Source organism: Peromyscus eremicus, chromosome 1 (genome assembly GCF_949786415.1).
Source record: "Peromyscus eremicus chromosome 1, PerEre_H2_v1, whole genome shotgun sequence".
NCBI lineage: Eukaryota > Metazoa > Chordata > Mammalia > Rodentia > Cricetidae > Peromyscus > Peromyscus eremicus.
Genome location: NC_081416.1, coordinates 108059351 through 108084505, shown reverse-complemented (window position 1 = coordinate 108084505; position 25155 = coordinate 108059351). Strand labels below are relative to the sequence as shown.

Here is a 25155-nt window from a genome sequence, read left to right as displayed (position 1 = left end):
AGGACTCCAGAAGCCAATCACTAGAGAATACCAAGGAGTAAGTGTAGTTTACCTCCTAAAATGTTTCTGTTCTCTGCTTATTCATTATTACCCCGACCCCTAGTCTCTGACAACCACTGACCATTTTACTATCTATAAAATTTTTACTTTTTCGGAATGTCACACATATCGTTGGGCTCATACACTATACAACTTTTTTATATTGAATTCTTTTACTTAGTAATACGTATTTGTCTTGATGGGCACAGCCTCTTTGTAAATCTTTCAGTCAGTGGATTTAGTCTCCTGACTTTATTCTTTTTCAGTGTTTTACTTCTCTGCATCCTTTAGATTTCCATATTAATCTTAGAATTAGTTTTTTTTTATATCCACAAAATAACTTGCTGGAATTTTTATTGAAATTGTATTTAAATGATAGAACAAATGGGAAAATATTGAATATTCTTAATGAACCTGGAATAGGCCCCCTCCATTTATTCAGTTCTTTGTGTTTTTTTAGAGTTGTGTAGTTTTCCTTATGTAAATTTTACACTTTTTTCCATAGATTTATACATAAGTATTTTATTTTGAAAGATGCTAGCCTAAATGATATTATGTTTTCCATTTCTCCTTATTTTTCTGGTATATGAGAGAATGATTGGCTTTTATGAATTAGCCTTATAACCTAAAACCATGCTAGAATTGCTTATTAGTTTCAGGAGATTTGAGTGGCACTGAGTTTTGTTTTGTTGTTCTTTTAGAATTTCCATATAGACAATTATATCATCAATAAACAAAATCAGTTTCATTTCTTCTCTTCAAGCCCATTTACTCTCACTTTCCTTTTCTAAGCTTACTGAATTAGCTAGATTTATGTGGTACTATAGAACAGTGGTAAAAGAGAAAACTTTGCCTTCATCTTGGTGGGACAGCTTAGAGTTTCTCACCATGAGCTGTAGATATTTTGTAGATTTTTTTTATCAAGTTGAAGAAGTTCCTCTGTTTACCTATTGCTGAAAGCTGTTATCACAAATAGCTGTTAGCACTGTACACTTTGTCAGATGCAGCTCACAACATAAATAAGACACTAATATTCAAAGAGTCAAAAGAAAAAGGTGAGTCTACAAATACATGGTTATTATTCTCATATTTACAGCCTTAGCATATTGGCTTATAATCACCAGTTTACTCTTCTGATACCCATACCTTTTTGTCGTAAACTCCTGGGAAGCAAAAACAGTCTCCTTTACAGTCACAGCTCTATGCATTATGGAGCATTCCTAGAATACAGTATTCTCTCAATTGATATTTGTCCAGTGAATTAAGAGGGAAAGTATGGTAACTAGGATGGTTACCATATGAGGCCGATGCAATGGAATTCCAGGAAAGTTAAGGAGCACTAAGGAGAACAGACACTCAGATATCAATAATGAACGAGGGAATTCTCTCCAAGTGTACAAAAGGGAATATACCAACTATGGATGGGAAAATAACACTTGAAAAGGACCAAGGGGAGGAAGAGTTGGGCCTTTGAGGAAAAGAGAATAATCTGGAGAAAGTCCAGGAGTTTTAATGCAATCAACATTTAGAGTATTTCCATGTATCAGAAGGTGAGGCTCCAATTGTTTGTTAGGAGAAAGTACTGTATTCATGCCAGTGTCCAAAGCTGATGCTGAAATGTCACCATCTTAAGGCAGAAAATCAGTGCATGATTTTAAGAATGGCATACCCAAGAAGGACTTGGAACAGCTTTAGTTCTAACAGTAGACATCTAGGCAAAAGTAGGTCAATGAGAGAAATAAAATTTCCCTATTTGAAAAGTCTGATTGTGAACCAATAACCTGTAGCCACTTTGCTTAATAAAGAAAAAGAGGAAACCAGAAAATCTATGAGTTAACTGCTTGCTATACACAGATTTCTATAAAATTATAAGAACATAGTACTTTTAACAAGAAAAAGCTGCATCTGTATGAGCCAATAAGTAAATTTCCCCCAGAGAAGACAGTTGAATGATGCTTTAAACTCATGATAAGGTTAGTGAAGTATTTGTATATCTTTATATTTTACCACCGAAGGTGAATTACATTCATTTCATTGTAGCTAATAGTGCATGCCTTCATGTTAGTGCTGTGATTTTTTTCTATAATAATTTGTCTATAATAGACATTTTAAGTATGTAGAAACTTTGAGATTCTATTAGCAAGGTTTATGGGAAGCCTTGCCATTTGAATACTAAGGTCATTGCCCAGGCACCTGGTCACAGCTACCAAATGGCACTAATATTTCAATTTAGTAGCTATAAAAATAAAGGTAAAACTAATTGCCTTCTACTCCAGAACCACTTTCTAGGTTGACAGGTCATGGAATTGGATCAAGCTTGGTGGCATCCACCTCTCCCATCCACCCTCTTCCCCTCTGTGCACTGGTTTGGATAACCACTAGTTCAATGGATTGGATTACTAGGGCTGCTGTGACAAATTGTCTCTAACTAGGTGGCTTAAAAATAATAGAAAATGATTGTCTTGTGGTTCTATGTACTACAGCCCAAGACAACGGTATCAGAAGAGCAGAGCCCCTTTGAAACTGTGGAATCGTTCCTTACCTCTTCCTAGACTGTGATGGATCACTGGCAATCTTAGATGTTCCTTGGCTTACAGCTGTGTAGCTCCAGTCCCACTTCTCTCATTACATAGCTTTTTTTGGGTATACCTCTCACTTTCCATTGTTGTTTTCTTATAAAGAGCCCAGTCAGATTGGATAAGCAGACAATTTAACTCCAACATAACTTCTTATTAATATATCTGTAGTGACTCTATTTCCTTATCTGTCATATTCCTTATAAGACTAGGAACAATTCAACAAACAACCCAGAACACAAACATCTCAGTAGCAAAGAGGTAGTATGTCATTTCCTATACCCCAGGCTCAACCAGATCTTATCCAGCAGCTTTTGGGGCACCATTTGTTGAATGAAGAAAATGTGAATACTCTGCTTCATTTTCTAAAGACTTGAAAACTGAGTCTCTATATTACTCAAGGGCATATTTCTGGTCTGGCTTCTGCCTCGAGGGCTCCACCACAGTCCCACTGTAACCCTGTAATACAGTCACATAAGAAAACTTGCCTGTTTTTAAACCCCATGCATTCTCTCAATGTTACCTTTCCTTAGTCATGAAACATCCTTCCCTCACAGTCTATGAATGGCAATCTAGTGCCATCCTATCTGTTAGAAAATGCAGGTAAAGTGCCATGAAATAATTAATCTACTTATAGTACAGTTTAATATTTTATGTGCTTTCTATACCCACACAGCTAGAGCCCATGGAGCCATGGGTTAAACTGCATTTATAATTATATTTCTACTATCAAGCACAACACCAAGAGTTGATTTATCTTGAAATTCTATAAAAAAGAAAAGAGGTGGTATACAGGGGGTTGTTTTATTTTCAATTAACAAAAGCTTTTACATGCATTTGTAGGGAACCTAGTAATAGTCAATGCATTACACATTCTGGACTTTGAAATGACATATGATCAGTGCTATGAGAAATCTACAAAATTCAGACTTTTAGAAGTAGATAGCAGAAGTAGACAGTTCACAGAGGCTGGGTGGGGGACAGGCAGGAGGGAGAGACTAAGGCAATATCCCACAGGGATTTAAGATCATCACCATCATCCTCATCATCACCACCACCGTCATCACTATCATCATCATCACCATCATCATCATCATCACCATCATCATCATTACCATCATCCTCCCACAGGCAATGTAGAACCAGTGGGTGTCTTTCAGAGAAGAGAGATAAACTAGCTGTTTTTAGATCTAGGGCATCAGTTCTCAACCTTCTTAATGCTTCGACCCTATAATACAGTTCCTCATGTTGTGGTGATCCCCCCAACCATAAAATTATTTTCATTGATACTTCATAAATGTCATTTTGCTATTGTTATGAATCTTATTGTAAATATCCGTGTTTTCCAATAGTCTTAAGTGACCCCTGTAAAAGTGTCATTCAACACCCAAAAGGGTAGTAGTCCACAGGTTGAGAACCACCAGTTTTTTTGATTGGTTGGTTGTTTTTTTTCTTTTCTGAGAAAGGGCTTTATTTAGCTTGGGTTGATCTCAAGTTTGCTGTGTAAATGAAGCTCACCCTGAACCCTGATTCTCTTGTCCCCACATTACAGAATACTGGGTCTACCGACATGTACCACAATACTCAGCTTTATTCTCATCTTATAAGAATGTTTCTTTGGCAGCAATATGGAGCAGAGGGTCCAAGGATAAAGTAATGGCAGGAAGACCCTTGTTAGAGGGTCCTGAGAGAGACCACGGTATGGGACAGTAAGGCACTAAACTAAAACCATACAAGAATGAGTCAGAGGCATTTCAGTGGGAAAACAGACAGGATCTGCTGGGTATTAGAAGTACTAAATGAAAAGGGGGAGGCAAAATGCAGAAGTTTCTGATTTGTGAGACTGGGCAGACATCATTAACCAAGATAAGGGAAAAAGCAGTTTCTGTGGAAGACAGTAATTTCATTCTAGAGCAGTCAAATGGAAATCTAAAGTGGAAGATGCTGGTCTGAGTGAGTGAGAGGGATTAGCAAATCATCAGTAATGGAAAAAGATAAGACCACCCATTTATTGGTTCATTCAACAAATATTACGTCCACAATATGTGCCAGGGCACAAGGGAGCTGCTATGCTCATCCTAGCCAGATTCAGGGAGCAGGAAAAGTAATGAGCATCGACAAAGATACTTCACTGTAAGACAAGCATCAAGAGTGAGACATGCAGGAGGATATGACAGAAAAGAATGAAGTGTGGCTTCTTTGGATGGAGTTGTGACAGTAGCATTTGGACTTGGGTCTAAAGAAGAAAGAACAAGCTCTTCCAGGGGAAAAAATGTATGGAGGAAGTTGCTGAAGACATAAATTTTGGCAATGCCATTTGTGAATGGCAAATAAGAATATTTTTTACCTTCATTTTGCTTTTTTTGTTGTTTTTTTTGTTTTGTTTTGTTTTGTTTTGTTTTGTTTTGTTTTGTTTTGTTTTGTTTTGTTTCGAGACAGAGTTTTGGTGCCTGCCCTGGATCTTGTTCTGTAGATCAGGCTGGCCTCACAGGGATCTGCCTGGCTCTGCCTCCTGAGTGCTGGGATTAAAGGTGTGCGCCACCACCGCCTGGCCATTTTACTTTTTAATTAAAATATAATTACAACATTTTAATTTTTCATTTTTCTTTTTCCAGTCCCTCCCAGGAATCAAGCCCCAATTTGCTCCCACTTAAAACCATGGCTTATTTTTCTTTGCTATTGTTACATACCTATAAAAATATATACACACACACAATCTGTTCAGTCTGTTTAGTGTTACTTGTATGTATGTGATTTTAGGGCTAACCACTTGGTATTGAATAACCAGTTAGGGTGCTCATCCCTAGAGATTCCAACTAAGGAATGCTGACATTCTTTAGTTGACTGTAGTTCTTTGTCTATGGATGGGGCCCTATGAGATGTCCCCCTTCCATATTAGCATGCCTGGTGGTGTTGTACTTCTTCAGGTCTTGTTTAGGCAGCCATATTGTTGAGTATCATGGTGAAGCTTCCTGCTATACTTCTTCAGGTCTTGTTTAGGCAGCCACATTGTTGAGTATCATGGTGAAGCGTCCCTGTCAGTTCTTGGAGACTCAATCTCACAGCAGATTTCCTGGTCCTCTGGCTCTTAACAATCTTTCCATCCTTTCTTATGCAATACCCCCCAAGCCTTAGGTGCAGGAGTTTTGCTGCAAATTCACCAACTGAAGCTGGGAATCCCATAATCACTTCTTCTCTGCATTTTACCAGTTGTAGTTTTTTTGGTTTTTGTTGTTGTTGTTGTTGTTGTTTGTAGTGGTCTTTGTCTGTTCTGAAAATAAATTTCTTTGATGAGAGGTTAGAGTTACATTTATCTGTGGGTGTAAAGATAAATATTTAAATGCAGTTAGGAATTATGGTGGCTGAGTAAGGTGGCAATCATAGCTCTCCTCCAGGATCATGACTTCACTAGCCTTAAGTAGTTGGCTAAGTTTTCAGTACCAGGTATGATTTCCCTCCTGTTAAGCAGGCCTTAAGTCCAATTAGAGAGCTGTTGGTTACTACCAAAATATGAGTGTCAGTACTGTATCCTCAGGGCTCTCATACAATGCTGGTTGTTGTGGTGGTTCATAGATGGCATTGAGCTGAGTAGGACTATTGATTGTTTCTCTCCTTGGCAAGCTTGTATAGCACCTTCCAGTACTATGAAGCTAGTCCTTGGGGAGGAGACTTTCAAGTGAGATCCAGCTTGGATCCTCTAGGTCTTTTGTCCAAAGTGCATGGTATCTTCAGCAATAGGAATTTATCAGATAAGAATCTTTTTCCAGGTGGTGGTGACACACACACACCTTTTTAATCTCAGCACTTGGGAAGCAGAGGCAACTCTGTGAGTTAGAGCCCAGCCTGGTCTACAAATCGAGTTCTAGGACAGCCAGGACTGTTATACAGAGAAACCCTATCTCAAAAGAAAGAAAGAATCTTTTAAGGAGACTTTTAAGGAGAGGGAACAGAGAGATAAAACAGAAACTGAAAGCATAAATTCTCCTTAACAAGAGAAAAAAAATGACTCTAGGACTGCACTGTCACAGTAGCAACTAAATACATGGGATTATTTAATATAAATTATTTAGTAACCAAAAGGAAATTTTAAGCTTCTTGGTTATGCCAGACATGCTTCCAGTGCATAGTAACACATTACTACAACACTGGACAAGACAATCAAATGTCAACTCTAATGTCTCAGAAACTTCTACTGTGGACACGTAAAGATAAAAGTTGTAACGTCAGAATCCAAAGAGAGTTTGCCTTGGAGTGGGACTAAAATAGAGCCACTTCATTCTCTCTACTCTCTTAGAAATGACTACCCAATAGTCTCATAGATACTTGAATATCGAATATTGTAATAGATTTGTGACTGGGAAGTGGAAATAAACCTGTTTTCATAAGAAATTATGTGAAATGCTAGGATGAGGAGGAGTCAGTTTTGCCTTCCTCCCTACTACCTTTCTGACACAGTTGTTGTTCTGAGATGTCTTGTTCGAAGCTGAGCATGGTCACACATGTTAAAGATAAGTCTTTCTAGAAACACTCACTGCAGAGTAGGGTGCTGTAGCTGAAAATGTGCAATCCAAAGCACAGGCTTCACTGCTAAGCTCCATCCTGTTTTTATTCTCTGGAGACAATCTCCCAGCACTCAGGATGTATAAATGGTGAGTGGAATGGTGGATATCACTAGTTTGAGGCTTCATAGTGCAAAGCAAACAAAAATCAAATAAATAAGAGACCCAGCTATACCACTCTTGGGCATATACCCAAGGAATGCTCAAACATACCACAAGGACACATACTCAACTATGTTCATAGCAGCATTATTTTTAATAGCCAGAACCTGGAAACAACCTAGATGCCTTTCAACTGAAGAATGGACAAAGAAAACGTGGTACATATACACAACAGAGTACTACTCAGCAGAGAAAAACAATGACATCGTAAGGTTTGCCGGCAAATAGATGGAACTAGAAAAAAATCATCCCAAGTGAGGTAACCCAGACTCAGAAAGACAAACATGGTATGTACTCACTCATAAGTGGATACTAGATGTAAAGCAAAGGATAACAGGATAACAAGACTGCAACTCACAACTCTAGGGAGGCTACCTAGTAGAGAGGACCCTAAGAAAGACACAGGGATCACCCAACGACAGAGAAATGGATGAGAACTACATGAGCAACCTCGACATCAAGGTTGGGAGGGGATTAATGGAGGGCAAGGGTTGGGGGAAAGAGAGCTTAGGGAAGCGGGAGGTCCCAGCTGGAACAGGAACAGAGTAGGAGAACAAGGAAAGAGATAACATGATAAATGAAGATCCCATGGGAACAAGAAGAAGCAAAAGGCTAGAGAGGTCCCCAGAAATCCACAAAGATACCTCCACAATAGACTACTGACAATGGTCAAGAGACAGCCCAAGCTGATCTACTCTGGTGATTGGATGGCCAAATATTCTAACTGTCGTGGTAGAACTCTCATCCAATGACTGATGGAAGCAGATGCAGAGATCCACAGCCAAGCCCCGGGTAGAGCACCAGGAGTCCAATTGGCGAGAGAGAGGAGGGATTATATGAGCAAAAAATATTGAAACCATGATTGGAAAAAGCACAGGGACAAATAGACAAACTAGTGGAAACATATGAACTACGAACCAATAGCTGAGGAGCCCCCCATGGAACTGGACTAGGCCCTCTGGATAAGTAAGACAGTTGATTATCTTGAACTGTTTAGGAGTTCCCCAGGCAGTGGGACCAGGACCTGTCCTTAGTGCATGAGCTGGCTTTCTGGAACCTAGGGCCTATGCTGAGACATTTTGCTCAGCCTTGGTGTAGGGAGGAGGGGACTGGACCTGCCTTAACTGAATCTACCAGGCCGAGCTGAATCCCCAGGGGAGACCTTGCCTTGGAGGAGGTGGGAATGGGGGGAGTGTTGGGGGGGGAAGGCTGGGGACTGAGAGGAGGGAGGACAGGGGAATCTGTGGCTGATATGTAAAATTAAATTAATTATAAAATAAAAGAAAAGAAATATCCAGTGGTTACTGTTGATGAGAACTAGAAAACTGGGCTCAGGTTAAACTTTTTCTGCAATAATGTGCGTTCCCAAATTAGAGTTAAGAGTTCTGAAACTTGAACCTAACTACTTTTAGTTAGTTAACCCAGTGCACTGCCTGGATATCTCACTGATCACAGAGGACTGGAATTTTGTTGTTCCATGGGGCTCTGACTCAAAAGACAGTTTAAAACTTATTTCATAAAACGCACTTTTCTTTAGGAATAATATATAAACTGTTAAAGTCAATCCCTGTAGCTGAATAATAGTTATGCTTATACCTTGACTCTTATAATATTTTCAAATAGTACTTCAATATTTTGCCAATTATGGTCACTTGAAATCGTATAACACAACAATTAAAAGCTACATAAAGGTTGTAGTTTTATTTAACAAGATAACCATTTTTAATAATCAACAGTAGTTTAAAAATATAAAATACAACAGGAAGCAGAGTAAATTCCTATCATTGTAGATAATACACATAATTTAATGGGAAGGTTTTCAAATAAATAATATAAAAGCAAAGAAAAATAGAAGAGTAACATGTTTTCTTTTGTCTTGGAGGTGAAATGTTTAGAAGGCATAATTTTGAAAATTTGAACACACATGAGATCAAGACTTAACTGCTCCTCTATCTTTTTAATAAGCTTAGAGCAAGGAAAATTGAAATGAAATACATATATTAAATTATCATGCTTGATATAGGAATAAGCAAAAGCTCCATATATTTCAAAATCAAGCTGATTGAAACTAATCTATAACTGATTTATGTTTGTGGGAAAAAAATGATTTGACCTGTCTTCTTGATTCCTTTTACCCAGGACATTATGTGTAATCTCAGATGCGTAACTAATCCCAAGATTTTCCCTAGAGAAGAGAGCCAAGAGCAGATCTCAGGAAGTCTGCAGGCTGGATCTGAGCAGCCCAGACTCAGACTTCGGCTGCACAGTTTCAGCCACACACCCTCACTTCGCAGCAAGTGCCTGCAGAAAGTCTTCACATGTTTAACTCAGCTTCTTGTGAACTAACTTGGAAAGTTACAGAACAAGCACAGCAGAATCAGAGCTTGGGCTTCGGACAGAAGTCACTCATTCAGTCTCTGCTGGTGTACATATCTGGCTCAGCAAGTCTGAATTCCTAGGATCTGGGATCCTCCTGGGTTTCCTCTGTCATCTTCCTAGTTTTCATTGATGCTGATGTTCCACAAAATTGACAAATGTCCAGTTCTTCAAACACATGCCATATTTGTTCTCCCCTTGAGCTCAGTCTATCTGTCGGTACATTGTCCCTATCACTCTCCTGTCTACTTGTTTAGTATTTACCCGGCCCTCTAGATCACATTCTACCTTTTCTACAACCTAATCTTTCCCTTAACATAGAGTTCTCTCATCATCCACAGTGTTCATTTACTACTTACCACATGGAGCTTTGGCATTGCTTGTTTATTATTTTATATCTATTTGCTGTCCAGTGATAGTAAGTCATAGAATATGAAGCAGTGGGTTAACATTAATTGAACACTTTCTGTATGGTCTTGATACTTAATATTTTTTTAATTCACCTTATAATACCATGAAATAAATGCTATTATTCACAATTTACAACAACAATAAAGACGACTTTAAAAGTTTCTTAGATTGGACTAGTGAGATGGCTCAGCAAGTAAAGCTCTTGTGCAAATGTGAGGTCCTGAGTTTAAATCCCCAGAACTCATATAAAGCCAGATACAGTAGGGTGTATGTCTGCATGCCTAGGCAAAGATTGGAGGTGGGGACAGGAGAGTCCTGGGAAGTTAAAAGGCTGGCTAATGTGGTATTAGCAAAAAAATAAAAATATTAAAACAAAAGATCCTGTATCAAGCACTGTAGAAGGCAAGGACCAGTGTCCAAAGTTGTTCTCTGATGTCTACACGTGTGCCATGGCATGCATGCATGCACCCATATTCACACACACACACACACACACACACACACACACACACACACACTCAGAGAGATTTAATCTCCTAGGTTATTCATCTATTAATAAGAGTATGATTCAAACACGGCTCTATCTACCCCAATGACTATAGTGTGTCCTAGTATCACAGCACATCAGACTATCATCATCTAATAGTCTTGTCGGTTTTGTTTTTATTAAATCTCACATAGTTCCTACCAACCACACTATATTTAACCCAGACTTAACAGTTGTGTCATGGCTATCTTGCTGACATCAGCCTGCCTTCTGTTGCTTACCTAAAGTCCAGCAGAGATCACCAATGCATAAGGCCAAAATCAAAATGTACTACTTTAGCACATCCTTGCAACAACACTTCAACAAAATTCCTTTCTCCACTTGACTGGCTGTTTGACTGCCCACACTAATTATCTGAATGAGTGGTATGCACTGTGCTTCAGTCTTCTGAAGATCCAGCTCACGAAGCTATGTGACATGAGTAATACTTTCTGAAGCTTTGAAGCTTGCTGCAATTGACCTCCAAGTCTCCACCATTCCTGCTCCCCCTCAAAGTTATGCTAATGCATATTTTCCCATTGTAAAAAAAAAATAAATAAACAAAGCATGCCACTTCTTTAATCTACCACTGTCTCTTTTCCTTACTAACTCAAAGAGTTGTGCTTACAGAGAACTACAGGAACGAGGGTTCAGGGAGAAAGCTGTCTCTGCAGACATGACATAAGAGGATAACAGTCCTACTGGGCTGTCACAGTAATGATTAGGGTCTTAGGCTTACATACTCTGAAATTTAATTTTTGTCAGTGTATTGAGGAGTGATCAAGTTCACATGCTATTCTGTTATCTTTTTATTTTACAATGATAATATAACTTCTCAAGATGCCAGACTGCGCTCATTAGGAAAAATCACTATGTGAAAATATGTTTTAATGAGCCGATGGTCAGCTAACAGTCTTCATGGGCACTGCTATTGAGCTAGGACAACCAGTTGAACCTGCTTCATGTGCTATCCTGACCAACCATGACAGTGTATTCATGTGGTCAACATGGAGCAAGCCAGAGCTAACGCACACACCTGCCTCACTACACTGGAGATCCCTTACCGACCCCTTTCACCTACCAGCCAGACAGACTCTCTGTCCCTCTCACAGTTTACTCAAATCTATTAATTCTGTTCCTACAGTGTGGCTGCCTCCTTATTAAATAATGCTTTGATTAGTTCTCCTAGCCTTTTCTGCTTAAGTAAAATTTGGATTTGTATGTTTGATACCACAGAGAAGCTATTATTTTTGCACTTTGTGTTTTTGCTTTATCCTTTTGTGTAAGATGTTGCCTTTCAGAGTCCTGGTTTTGGTAAGACTCTCCAGTCCAACCTTGTCTCTGGGCCCCCACAATCCTACTCTCCATACAGACCTCAAATCTAGACACTGGAATGCTAAACCTTTGTGCATTGGCCTGGGCTATCTCTTATCTTTCTTTTTCTGGATTTACATTTCTGTTTCATTTTTTTATTAAGAAAATTTTTTATTCATTTTACATACCAATCACAGATCCCCCTCTTCCCTCCTCCCACCTCTTCAGCCTACCCCCAAACCCACACCCCATTCCCTCCCACAAGAAGGTAAGGCCTCCCATGGGGAGTCAGCAGAGCCTGGTACATTCAGTAGAGGCAAGTCCAAGCCCTCCCTGCTGCCTCAAGGCTGTTTGAGGTGTCCTACCATAGGTAGTGGGCTCCAAAGAGCCAGCTCATATACCAAGAAAGGATCCTGATCCTACTGCCAGGGGGCCCCTTAAGCAGATCAAGCTTCTGTTTTATTTTTAACCCCTGAAAATGCCTCTTACTTATAAGTTAACTAATCCTTTAAAAATATGTTTGAAGTATTCTGTTCAGGGTTTTTAGCTATTCTTTAATGAGAGGGGTTATGAGACATTTGATCTATCATATGACTGGAAATAGGATTTCAATATCTCCTTTTCTTTTACTTTTTAGTTTTCTCTGTGTTTTTGGCTCATTGCCTGACCTAAGTTTTACTGCTTCCTTATAAGCTACATGTTATTCCGAGCATTTCCCCAGCACAGAACCTGGGCTATAGGGTGTGGTGTCCTGCTATTCACTAGTCTCCAGTTGTGGAACCACAGCTCTCCATCATTTCTCCCCAACACTCCCTTGGAGTCTCTTTCTGTGTGAAGCATATCTGTTGTGTGGCTGTTATGTGCTTTGTGTGTGGAACCTTCCAGAACTACAAACAAAAACATAACAAAAAAAAAAAAACATCTGAAGGCATTTATACTTCTGAGTCACCAGATCCATCATGTAGATGGCCAGATAAAGTCAGGTCCAATTAGTAAGGGAAGGTAGAGTGGTGTCATTGAAATGATGATGTGCTCTCAGAAGAGAGCACTGCATCCCATAGATAGTTATGAGTTGCCATGTGGTTGCTGACAACTGAATTCAGAACTTTTGGAAGAGCAGCCAGTGCTCTTAATCACTGAGAAATCTCTCCAGCCCTGACAGTGTGCTTTCTTAAGGGAAGAAATTAATCTGGGCACAGCAGCATATACCTGTAATACCACTAGTCTCAAGTCTCTTTTTGTTTGTTTGATTGGTTGGTTTTTCAAGACAGGGTTTCTCTATGTAGTTTTGGTGCCTGTCCTGGATCTCACTCTGCGGACCAGGTTGGCCTCAAACTCACAGAGATCCACCTGGTTCTACCTCCCGAGTCCTGGGATTAAAGGTATGCACCACCACTCCGGCTTAGTCTCAAGTCTTAGGTGGAGGATCGCTTGAGCCCAAGAGTTCAAATCTGGCCTGGGCACCACTAGGAGACTCCTCCATCTCAAAAAGAGAGAGAGAGAGAGAGAGAGAGAGAGAGAGAGAGAGAGAGAGAGAGACGGAGGGAGGGAGGGAGGGAGGGAGAGAGAGAGAAAGGAAGGAAGGAAGGAAGGAAGGAAGGAAGGAAGGAAGGAAGGAAGAAAGAAAGAAAGAAAGAAAGAAAGAAAGAAAGAAAGAAAGAAAGAAAGAAAGAAAGAAAAGAGTTGCCATTTCGTTTGGAGGTAATGATAGGGGAGCAGACAGGAAACAGCACCAAATCTTGGTGTTGAAGGTCAAGCAGAAGCTCATTGGAAAGAAAAGAACAGCAAGAGAAAGCATCATAGCATCATCCCGGACAAAAAAGACCCTTGGATGAGCTAGTGAGGCATGCAGCAGCCCAGTGTGAGGGGCTGTGGTCCACAGCTTTGCTTACTAAGGCAAGAGTACATAAGGAGAATGGTGAAGTTAGGCATTGCTGAAGTGGGTAAAGGTCATGTGATGAGGGATTCTGAATGGTATTCTTAGAAGTGCAGGCCTTCCAGAGGGCATACCGAATGCTTTTGAGTAGAGACTAACATGGACATACATGTTTTTAAAAGGTGATGGATAACAGTCTTATCCTCCATCAACACAAACCATTCGGCTTTAAGTGATCACTTTCCCCTTGAATCCTGAACTGACTTGAGCCATCAGAATTAAAAGAAAAATCCCACGGCACTTTTCTCCCCCGAACTCCCCAGCTGCCTTGGATCCTGCTCAGGGACCTAAACAATCGTGTGCCGCAGCTGACCTGACACAGCTTGGACAGAACAAACTGGCCTTTCTCCAGCTGCCTAACATCCAGGGGGTTTATTTAAAAAAAAAAAAAAGAGGGCTTTTTGCATCTCGTTAAAAGTAAAACTGCATAAAGTGAGTGCAGCATGTTTCCAGGAGTAATGATAACACAAGGATAAACTCTTTTTAGATTAGTCACTCTTCACTCCTATCTATATTAGCGTACTGCTCCTGAGTCTCTGTCTGTATTCTTAATTCTTCTTTGTTTCTAATTAGCTCCAGCCCAGGCTCTTTAATATTTGTATTCACAATGCCCAACCCAGAGTAGGCATTCTAGAGGTGCTGCTTACTAACAGACTGGCTAGATGAATCAAACAGCTATTTTAAAGAGTATATGTCCTTTCAAAACATGCTGATATTGTAAATAGTTGGTTCCAGCTTCTGTGGTGTCCATATTTAAGTTGTAATATGAAAATCGCATTTAGAAACAAATAGAAAGCACTTCATTGTGTATTAAGTATTGAAGACAAATAAATAAACTGTGTGGATGGTGCTCTCAAGTTATTTACTATAGCTAGAGGGGGATATGTGTAAACCAAGCCAGGATAATAAGCATTATGATAGCTACATGGACATAATGCCAGAGGAAACTCCCAGTTCAGTTGAGAACTGGGCATCTGAGGAGAGTGATAGACAGCTCCCAGATGATCAGTCAAGTGACCTGCACAATGTCATGAATAAATAATGTGGGTTAGAATTTTGTTCTACTGTTAGTATATAATGATCTGGGACAATGGCTGGTAATGGTCTTGAGACCATCTGAACTCTGGAAGAAGAAAAATAACACAGCAAATTAGTGTTTCCATATAAAAAGTATTCGTGTTCTTTGTAAATTTTTGTGTTGATTTATTTATTTAGTTATCAAGTTTTTGTTGTGCATTCTTCTAGGTGAAACTAACACTATACACCAGGAGATTATGGCCTGTCTAGAAGCCACATTGCCTCACACACAAAAAAATACACTTCACAGAAATTCAAGACATCACATTCATTAGACCCAGAGTCATTCCTTGACAGTAAGCATGCAGACAAGAGGACCATGGCTTCAAGTGCTTGAGAATGGGTCATCATAAAGATGATGGGTCTTTAACCAATTGTACTACAAAGAGAGAGAAAATAAGACCAAGGAAAAATATAACAAAAGGGAAGATTATTCTAGAGTGAGCAAACTTGAGAAGGGAAGGATAGAAACAGCATTGAAGATAGACTCTTAAAAGTACAGAGAACTACCAGATGTCAAATCCCATTCATACCAAGCAGCACTGAAGAGAAGACCATAAAACAGGTATCAGATGTGCCCTGAAACTTCACATAATGCCATCTCACGCTGGCAGCCCCTAGCTGGGTCCATCAGAGAGGTTATAGTTGGAACTGTATGGAGCTTCTGTTGTTGTGGGTTTTTTTTTTCAATCATTGATGATTTAAAATGCTAGACATTTTACATAAAATCTAGGTTCTTGGCTTATCTTTAGCTAAAGACTGGAGAATGAGGCAGTGTTCGAATGAGGCAGTTCCTTCTTGACGTCATCATCCAGAGCTGGTTAGCTGCAGCCCTCTTCAGATGAAATGGGCCACAATAGCTCTTCAGCCTACTTCACTCACTTAGGCTGTCTTTACCGTCCCTGTTGTGTATTCATTTTTCAATCCTTGATTAAAACCCTAGTAAGAAGGAAATATATTTGCATAAATAATTATAATCTGAAGCGGAGGCCTAAATCCCTGTGGGAGTTAGTCCATTCTCTCAATAGCCATCTCCTGTATTTCTTCCGATTGTCAAATCTCTTGCTGCGTTGGGGAAGTGCGGATTCTTGGGCTCTAGTACACATCCTAGTGAAGGACATGTAAGCTAGCACCCATCCAAAAATACTGCATTCCTTTACATATGCAAAGCACAGTGTGTCCAAGGAATAGATGACACATGCACCTGTCCATTCCTCTCTGATCTTCCCTCTTATTTAATAGAGAAACATTTTTTTAAAAACTTTGGACATAATAAAACCAACACACTGGAAATCTCTAGGCGCTGGGAAGAATGAAGAAGAGCAAATTGCTGTAGAGAAAGCATGAAAGGGCAGGAATGAATTCCCAGGACTTTCTTTTTTTTTTTTTCCTTACATCTTATATACACCGGATAAGATAGTGGAGAATCCTGCATTCTGCAATTATCAACAGGCACAAACAAGCCAAAACTCTAAATCAACCCTTTCTCTCCAAACTAGGGTCCGGGAGAAGGATGAGTTAGCAAGGAAGTGGAGGAGAAATTTATTATTTTTTAAACTTTTCGTACAATATATTTTTTTTATATTATTTACCTTCCTCCCAGTTCTGCCAAATCCTCTCCATCTTCCTACCCACCTATTGTATGACAATACTTTTCCTGGAAAGACACAGCATACCCATCTACCACCCCAGATAGGAAGCCCACAGAAGAGCAAAGTACAGGTACCACCAAAGTCCAACTTGGTGTACCAGTGAGTTTTATTGGTATAGAAGTGTGGGTGAGGGATTATTTCCAGGAGCAGAAATGATTCATACACTTCTATCACCAAAGCCCAGCCTCGAATCGGTAAAGGTCACAAAAGCTGGGAACCTGGAGCACACTACACAGCCTTCAGGCCTCTCACCAGGTTGGAGAGTGTCCTTTCCAGGGGCCTAGGTTGATCTAAGCCTCTTTCAGGCAGCTCAGCTGGTTTCTGCTTCTTCCAGGCAGCTGGTCTGGTCTCAGTCTTCTTGGCAGCAGCCTGGCTTGTCTGAGACTCCCTCTCAGCAGTCTTTAACATTTACTCTTGGGAGGGAGGGGCTAGTGAATCTGGTCGGTTTCAGGGACTTTCTGAGGCTATTTGGAGTTGTTTACTAAGTTTTAAGCAGAATCTCAGAGGAAACAGCTACACAACACCCAACTTCATGTTTCTCTCTCTCTCTCTCTCTCTCTCTCTCTCTCTCTCTCTCTCTCTCTCTCTCTCTCTCTCTCTGTGTGTGTGTGTGTGTGTGTGTGTGTCTCCTTCTCCTCTTTCTCTCTTTCTCCTCTCTCTCTTCTCTCTCCTCTCCTGTCCTTCTCTTTCTCCTCTCTCTCTCCTCTCTCCCCTCTCCTCTCTCTCTCTTCCTCTCTCTTCCTCCCTCCACCACCCTCCCTCCCATCCTCCCTCCCTCCAACATTACAAATGAAGCAAATAAACCAAAACTAAATTAAGACTAAAAAGACAAAAAACACCAAATCATAAAAATAACCACAGGGGGGCAAAAACAAAGAACATGGAGTCCATTTTGTGTTAGCCAACTACTCCTCATCTTGAGGCCTGCCTTGGAGTGTGGTGGATATACACAATGTAACTCTATTGGAGAAAACTAAGTTCCCCTTTCCCAGTTGGTATCAATTCAAATAGCTTCTTCTTGGTTAGGGGTGGGACTTTGTACTAGCTTTCCCTCCTCAGTGCTGGGATTTTGTCTGACTTAAATGGGTGCAGTTATTGTACATGTTGTCACAGTTTTGATAATGCTACTCTGGCCCTACTGTAGCCAACCATGCAAGGAATGAAGCTTCTCACCCCTGTGCTGTCACAGGTCTTCCCAGAGAGGTAAACTTCTCTATATTTCTACCAAGCAGCCAGGGAAAACAATTATAAGATAGCTGTCCACATACTTCTTCCACTGAACTAAAGTCAGTAGACAGAATAAGAACTGAAATTCCACCCAGCCCAGCACCAATGAGGCAGAAAGATGAAGAGGAAAGTTGTACTACATTGGTGTGATTCAAATGAGAAATGTCCCCCATAGGCTCATGTAGTTGAGCACTAGGTCCCTAGCTGGTGGTGCTGTTTGGGGATGTTGTGGAATCTTTAAGAAGTAGAGGCTTGCTGGAGGAAGTGTGTCACTGGGGGTGAGCTTCAACCTCGCCTTGCTTCCTGTTCTGTCTCTCTGCTTCCTGTGTGTGGATAAAAATGTGGTCGTTTTGTTTCCAGCTACCATGCCTTCCCTGGCATCATGGACTCTATCCCTCTGGAACTATAAGCTAAAATAAACCCTCCCTTCCCTAAGTCTATTTTGGTCACAGTATTTTATCACAGAAATAGCAAAACTAACTAATAACAGGTCTTGAAACCTCCGACTATCTGGTAGTGCCAGTAGCACCCATATGTTTCATATGATGCCTGGACTCCAGGCATCTAGTGAAGGATATGTGAGCTAGCAACCACCCTGAAATTCTGCACTCCTGTTACATATGAAACAGGAGGTAGAATAGATGAAATTCTCCACTTCTCCCCTCTTTAGAGGGTAGTTAAACTCTCAGACTTCTGCAATTGCCATGAGTGAAAATGCTTCACTGAGGAGGCATTACTGAATAGCCCTTCAACGTGAGTGTATGTATGTGTTTAAACAGATCAGCTACCTGCAGAAAACATTATACAGGACCTAGCACCTTACAACTTAATACCCAAAATGTCTTGTCCCACTAAACACCAGGAGCCTCACATGAGAAAAGACAGTCAACATTTGCTAACACTGAATAGCACTAGAGTTGTCTGACAAGGATTTTGGAGTGGCTGTCATAGTTCACCACGTTGGCATCCTGCTTCTTCTGTGACGTCAGAACCCTCACACACTAGGATCTAGGTATTTGCAGTGCCTCCTCCAGCTGCAGTACCCTTCCTTTGGACACCTACATGATCACCAGAGTCTTCATCTTAGTCCTTCTCAATGTGTACAACCTAGGCCTAAAACCCATCACCAGTTATTGCTCTGCTTTCTCTTTTTCTCCAAATAATGATTTCTACCATAATAAAGAATACATTCAGTCACTGAGTCAGTGGCTTATCATCAGAATGTAAATTCACCAGGGCAAGGACTTTCATGTAGTTTGAAAACATCCTGAGAACCCACCCACCTAGAAAAAGGCCCAGTACAGTAAGTGCCTATCCAATGTTTGTAGACTATAGTGAATTAGCTGTATGTCGATTCTTCTCTGACAGCATATCACTATATACCGTGTTACTTAAAGTTTAAGCTGGGATGTGCATTTGACACTCTTACAATGAGATTCAACATAGATATATCATTTTAAGCATAGAAATGTGATTGCAAATAAACTCTCCATATTATTAGCATAAAGATATATTGGATGGCTCTTTACTATCCATATATCATTGAGAGTAAAATAAAGGAACTTTAGTAATTGGAACTGAGATGTTTAGAAGAGAAAGGTATATGACAGAAAGGCTCCTTGGTCAAATTTAAGGCTGACAGGACATATTTTTTTAATTGATGTGGAGGAAAATTGAATGAAGAGCTAGTGAGATGGCTCAGCTGGTAAAAGTAACTAACTGCATTAACCTGATGTGAGGTTGATACTTAGAACCCATCGTAAAATGAAAGAAGTTACTTCCAAAAGCTGGCCTCTGGCACACACACACACACACACACACACACACACACACGATAAAATAATAATAATATTTTTTAAAGTAAATTGAATTAGGGGCAGGGGAAATGTTTTACTTAGTTGGGAAAGTGTTTGCCAAGTAAGTAAGCATCTAACATGAGTTCAAACCCCAGGACCCACAAAAATATTCTGGCATAATGGCACACATTTGTGATCTCAGCACTGGGAGCAGAGACAGGTGAATCCCTGGGGCTCTCTAGCCAGTCAACTTAACCTAATCATTGAGTTCAAAGTCAGTGAAAAATAATGCCTCAAGAAGTAGACAGTACCCTAGTACTGTCACCTGGGGTTCACCCACCTCTGGCCTCCACACACATGCATATCATTGGCACACACATGAACACTAACGTATACACAGAGAGAGAGAAGGAAAAGAGAAATGAATCAACCTGTAGATTCTTTATCCCAAGTGTGGGTTTTGGGGTGTTTTGTTGTTGTTGTTGTTGTTGTTTGTTTTGTTTTGTTTTGTTTTTTGTCTTGTTTTGTCTTGTTTGTTTTGGTTTTGTTCTTGATTTTTCCGGGAACCTCAATTCACATTTGCCTCCATCTGCTTCAGAATATCTCCACAGGGGTGTATGACTATTAGCTGGAACAGGAAATGCCTAGCCATCCTCATCCTCTCAAGCCTGCATCCCATGCCTTCTCTTTTTGCCAGCCACCCCCCCACATCTTCCTTCAAATTCTTCTCCTCTCTGTCACTCATTTTCATCCTCACGGTTCTCAGTCTTCTTCCTGTCACTGTTTCATACCTGGGTTTCTTAAAAAAGAAAAAAATCTAGCTGGTTTTCCTGCCTTCCATCACATCTGCAGCTCAACAGTATGCATGACCACTTCTTAATCTTCTTCATTTAAATAGTCCAGGTGCCTCAGATTCCAGGGCATTCTACCACCAGCAAGGTCCAATCTGATCCCTCTCCTCATCTCTCCTTTATTTCCATTCTGTTGAGTAGTACTTGATGATCAATACAATTGCAGATTTTTTTAAGAGAAAAGGTGGAAGAAACATTGATTGAAGGTGTTTCAGAAATGGTGTTGCATGGGATGTTGGTAGTTGTGATGAGAACTCAGGTATCTGCCCTCATAGGACCTTTCATAGTCTGCAAATGCATTTTACCATGGGAAGCCACCGCCATTGTAGTAGGTGGTGAACAGCTGGTACCACATATTCCCACAAAAGTAAAAGAAAGCAGAATCTGAGCGGGGTCACCCTGTGAGCTATGTTCTCCATTTGTTTCTACAGGGAGCCCCGCAAGGTAGTCCTTCACAAAGGCTCCACTGGCCTGGGCTTCAACATTGTGGGCGGGGAAGATGGAGAAGGTATTTTTGTATCCTTCATTCTGGCCGGTGGACCAGCAGACCTGAGTGGGGAGCTCCAGAGAGGAGACCAGATCTTATCGGTGAGTATGTCTCTTTAATATTCTTTCCATCTACATCTAGCATCAGGTTTGGGAGCATTGCAGATGAGGTGGTCCATAGGTACTTGATGCTTGTTACTTTACTTCTCTTGAATAAAGGTGTATGAGGCTCTAGTGTCTTCTTTTAGATAGTGATGCATATCTGTATACAATAGAACATTGAGAAACAGGGCTTATTAAAATGGTATACTATTTGTCTATTGAGATACAATCTCCCCAGAACTTGTGACCACACTCCTAAAATTTCAGTTTTATAATATAGTTTGATGCATATAAGTATGTAAGAGAATGCCACAGGGTATGGTGATGGTGATAAGTGGCAGTGGGCGGCATTCACCTAAGTTCAAGAATTACCAGCAGCAACAACAAAAAATTTAAAAGAGAATTGCCAGGAAAAACATTCTAAGCGTATATTATTTGCTAATAATTTTATTAAAGTGAAGTTTAAGGTCACTTTACTAAGGTATCTGATAAACAAAAACTTGTACCTATTTAGTATATACAACTGGATGTGTTTAGAAGAATATGCATTTCTATTAATCTCTTACCATGGGGTACCATCATAAATATATCCATCATCTCTAATATTTCTCCTAATATTCTGTCTATGGTGTTGTCACTTAAAACTCACTTATAGCACACCTAACCCATTAACAAAAAAATGTTAAGCAGGCTAGAGAAATGGCTCAGTCTGTAAGATGCCGGCTGGGCAAACATCAGGAACTGAGTTCAGATCCCCAGCACTCCTAAAAAGCTGGGCACAGTGCTACACACTTATAATCCCAGTGCTGTGAAGGTAGACAGAGGAAAACAGCCAGTGTCAACCTCTGGTACACACACACACACACACACACACACACACACACACACACTGAAAAGAATTAAATATACAGTACACACAGTATTATTAACTGTAGGTACTATGCTGTAACATAGATTTAGAGATTGTATTCATCTTTCATAACTATAAAATTTATTTTCAAGTTTCACAAAGGTATCTCCCCATGTTTATATGAGAGAATCAGACCCACTAATATTGAGTAATGTCAAAGTTTAGCAAGTTAATATATATGATTAATTTCCTAGCTATCAAAAATCTGAGTAAAGTTTCAAATTTAAGGTCCAGTTCTACTGGCCCTGTCCTTTCTTGCTTCCTCCCTTTTGTTTTTCCTTTCCTCTTGCTTTCTTGTATTCTCTCGTGTGTGTTCATGTACTTATTGTATTTCACCACATAAAGCTTCCTCCCTGATGTAGTGGATAGTTAAATCCATCACTAATGTTCATAATCATATTAGAGTTTTGGTAATAATGTAAATAATAGAGAATTACATAAGGATTCTAGTTCTTATAGAAGATTATGGTTCATAATTCAATAAAGCACATAGCTTTTTGTTCTTATTGTGTACTGAGAAAAAATGTTTTCATTTTATAGCTATGATTTATAGATAGAATTTTTCAAGACACCTTAATTTGTTAGCTTTTATTCCAATCCCTTAAATAAATGAACAAATCTCTCTCCCTCCATTCTATTGATGCCTCTTTCTCTACCCTTACTTTATACATCTATCTATCTATCTATCTATCTATCTCACACACACACACACACACACAAACACACACACACACACACACACACACACACACACACACACACACGTACACATACAATTTCCCTAAATAGTACACAGCAGTTGACCTGAATACAGACAATTCCCAGAAGTCCACATGAATGGCACTTGCTTGTGTGTCACTCTGGTTCTCCCACATACTCAGACCTCTACCATCCAAGAGCTTGCAGCTCACTGGATGCTAAATCTGAGAGATGTGTTGCAAGGTCTCATACCAGGACCTTTTTCTGTCATCCAAGGCCTGAGCTATGTCTTTGACACTTAAATGACATACAATATATACCAGGCAGCTATTCAGCCTTATTGCCTATATTGTTAACATGTCACTTTCGTAACTACCTGGTAAGATCTCTGGAAAAAAAATTCCCTGTCTTAAAAGGAATTTAGCACATTTAGTACAGTGACTGTTTCATAGTGTTTGCTTGAAAGAAGTCATTATAGCATAAGAGTCTGATTCTGAAATCCTCCATAAGTAGACAGTAACCTTAAGTAGACATACAAAGGAATTTGTACTCTGGGTAGCCATCCTGTCATCTCCTCATGGTCAGCACTCACATGGTCACAGCACATTCTCAGACAGAAGCACTTTGACATGAACTGAGCCATGTTCTTCCTTAAGGAGATGACAACTCTCATGGTAAGTTCCTGTTTCTCCAACTTTCCACACTGGAAAGGAGATTCCAGAAGGACAAATGATTTCTCTCAGCTCCATCACTACTGACTATGTAGTTAGACTAACTCCTCTTGACTCAAAATCTGAGTCTTCTCTCTACACAGGAGTCTTTAAAATTCTGCCAACAATACAGCCATTACCTTGGTGCTCATTGCTCTGATCGCATGCTGTGGTTGGAAACTCTAAAGCACTAATACATGTGGGGCTTTTCATTCAGGCAGTATTTATAGCTGATTTAATCTTATAGCCACACTAAATGTTATTACACTCAGTTTAAGGAGGATGAAACTAAAGCAAGAATGTGATATCAGATTCTTTACTTCCACCAAAGTAGGAAACATAAGAAGCCATGAGTTTCGTTCTGACTTCTATCCAATGTGACAAAATACAGAGGATAAAGATTGTGTATGACTCAAAAGAAGAAAACTCAAAAGTATTTCTGCCTTTAATAGTAGATGTATCAAATTAAATATTAATATTAGAAGCACAAATGAAGTAAGGCAATGAACCAGATAATAGTCTTAAAAATTATAATTCATGGGACTTGACAGTCTCTGAATTTCTAATGGCATGGCCTTTATTATACACAACATTTGCAAAAGAATTAGATGGCAAAAATATTATCTGGAAGTTATTCCCCATTGGAAAGGAACAGGGAACATTTTTTTTTCTTTTTAACTTGCTTGAGTTTATTTAACTTTCAGTAGAAAGCATCTAACTTCAAGTTAAGTGCTGTAGTTCTTGAGTAACTATATGAGAAAAAGGAAACCTTGAGAGTCTCTAATGATATAAAAGATTGGAAGGAAATGACAAATTAGAATTATGAACAGTGCAATGTGAAAGATACAGAATTTCACATCCACAGCTTCAACTGACCATTAAAAGCAAGGGGTGCATTCCCAAAAAACACAAAGCAAAAACTTTGACAGTCAAAGCTAAATAAAAACTCTATACATGACCTCCCCCAACAGCCATAACTGGCTTAATCTTGGGCAGGTTTTATAGGCAACCACAGCTGCTGTGAATTCCTGAGTGTGGCAGATAGGTTACTCTTGGATGACCTTGCTTCCCAGAAGTCCTCCCAACTTCTGGCTCTTTCAATCTTCCTACCCTCTGTCTGCAACATTTCCTGTGCTTCCAGATAAGAGGGTGTGATGTAGATATTTCTGATGTTTTTTAAGTATCAAATAACCATGACTAAGGTAGAATTGGTATGGCTTAAAATTGTTTTTGTTTTAGACGGGGTTTAGACTAGGTCTGTACCCCAACCCCCAAGAAGAATGTTTCATAAAATAGTTGAAGTGGATTGCTACCATAGTTTCTTAGTAACAAGTGTCTTCACTGAAGAACTTGTCAAAACCTCTGTGTATCAGTGTGCCCTGGGAATGTCCCAAAGGCAGAAAAACCAGTAGATGGCTTTTCCAAACTTCTTTAGCCACCAAACCCTTACATAACCCATACCTTGGAGGACAGTAAGGTGAGAAGTATGTGGGTAGATATTTTTATACTTCCCATAGTTAACCATTTCATATACTCTTTTTATTATATTTTTTAATTTAGCAAATGATGGGTTTCATCATGACATTTTCATCCATATATGCCAATGCACATTGTTATTTGTCCCCCTCCTCCACTTCCCTCCCCTAGCCTATCTGCCTCATCTTTCTAGGCTCCTCCTAACCCCTCCAGTAACTCTCCCTCTACTTTCAGGAATTCCATTTCCTTCACCCCACTCCCCTTGCAGAC

The 25155-nt window shown here is 39.8% G+C and overlaps 1 protein-coding gene and 1 long non-coding RNA gene across 6 annotated transcripts in view; one reads left to right on the top strand and one right to left on the bottom strand.

Annotated features, from left to right (window-relative positions):
• Dlg2 (discs large MAGUK scaffold protein 2) overlaps window positions 1-25155 on the top strand; it is an 857262-nt gene that overhangs the window by 495022 nt on the left and 337085 nt on the right. For all 5 annotated transcript variants that reach the window (XM_059271442.1, XM_059271434.1, XM_059271427.1 and 2 more), the window contains one exon: window positions 20934-21090. In XM_059271442.1, the coding sequence (XP_059127425.1) occupies window positions 20934-21090 (157 nt within the window). The remainder of the gene's footprint in view (window positions 1-20933; window positions 21091-25155) is intronic.
• The window catches only part of LOC131917557 (uncharacterized), a 110003-nt gene continuing 105478 nt past the window's right edge, over window positions 20631-25155 (bottom strand). The window contains exon 4 of the long non-coding RNA XR_009380691.1: window positions 20631-21250. This is a non-coding gene — a long non-coding RNA (uncharacterized LOC131917557). The remainder of the gene's footprint in view (window positions 21251-25155) is intronic.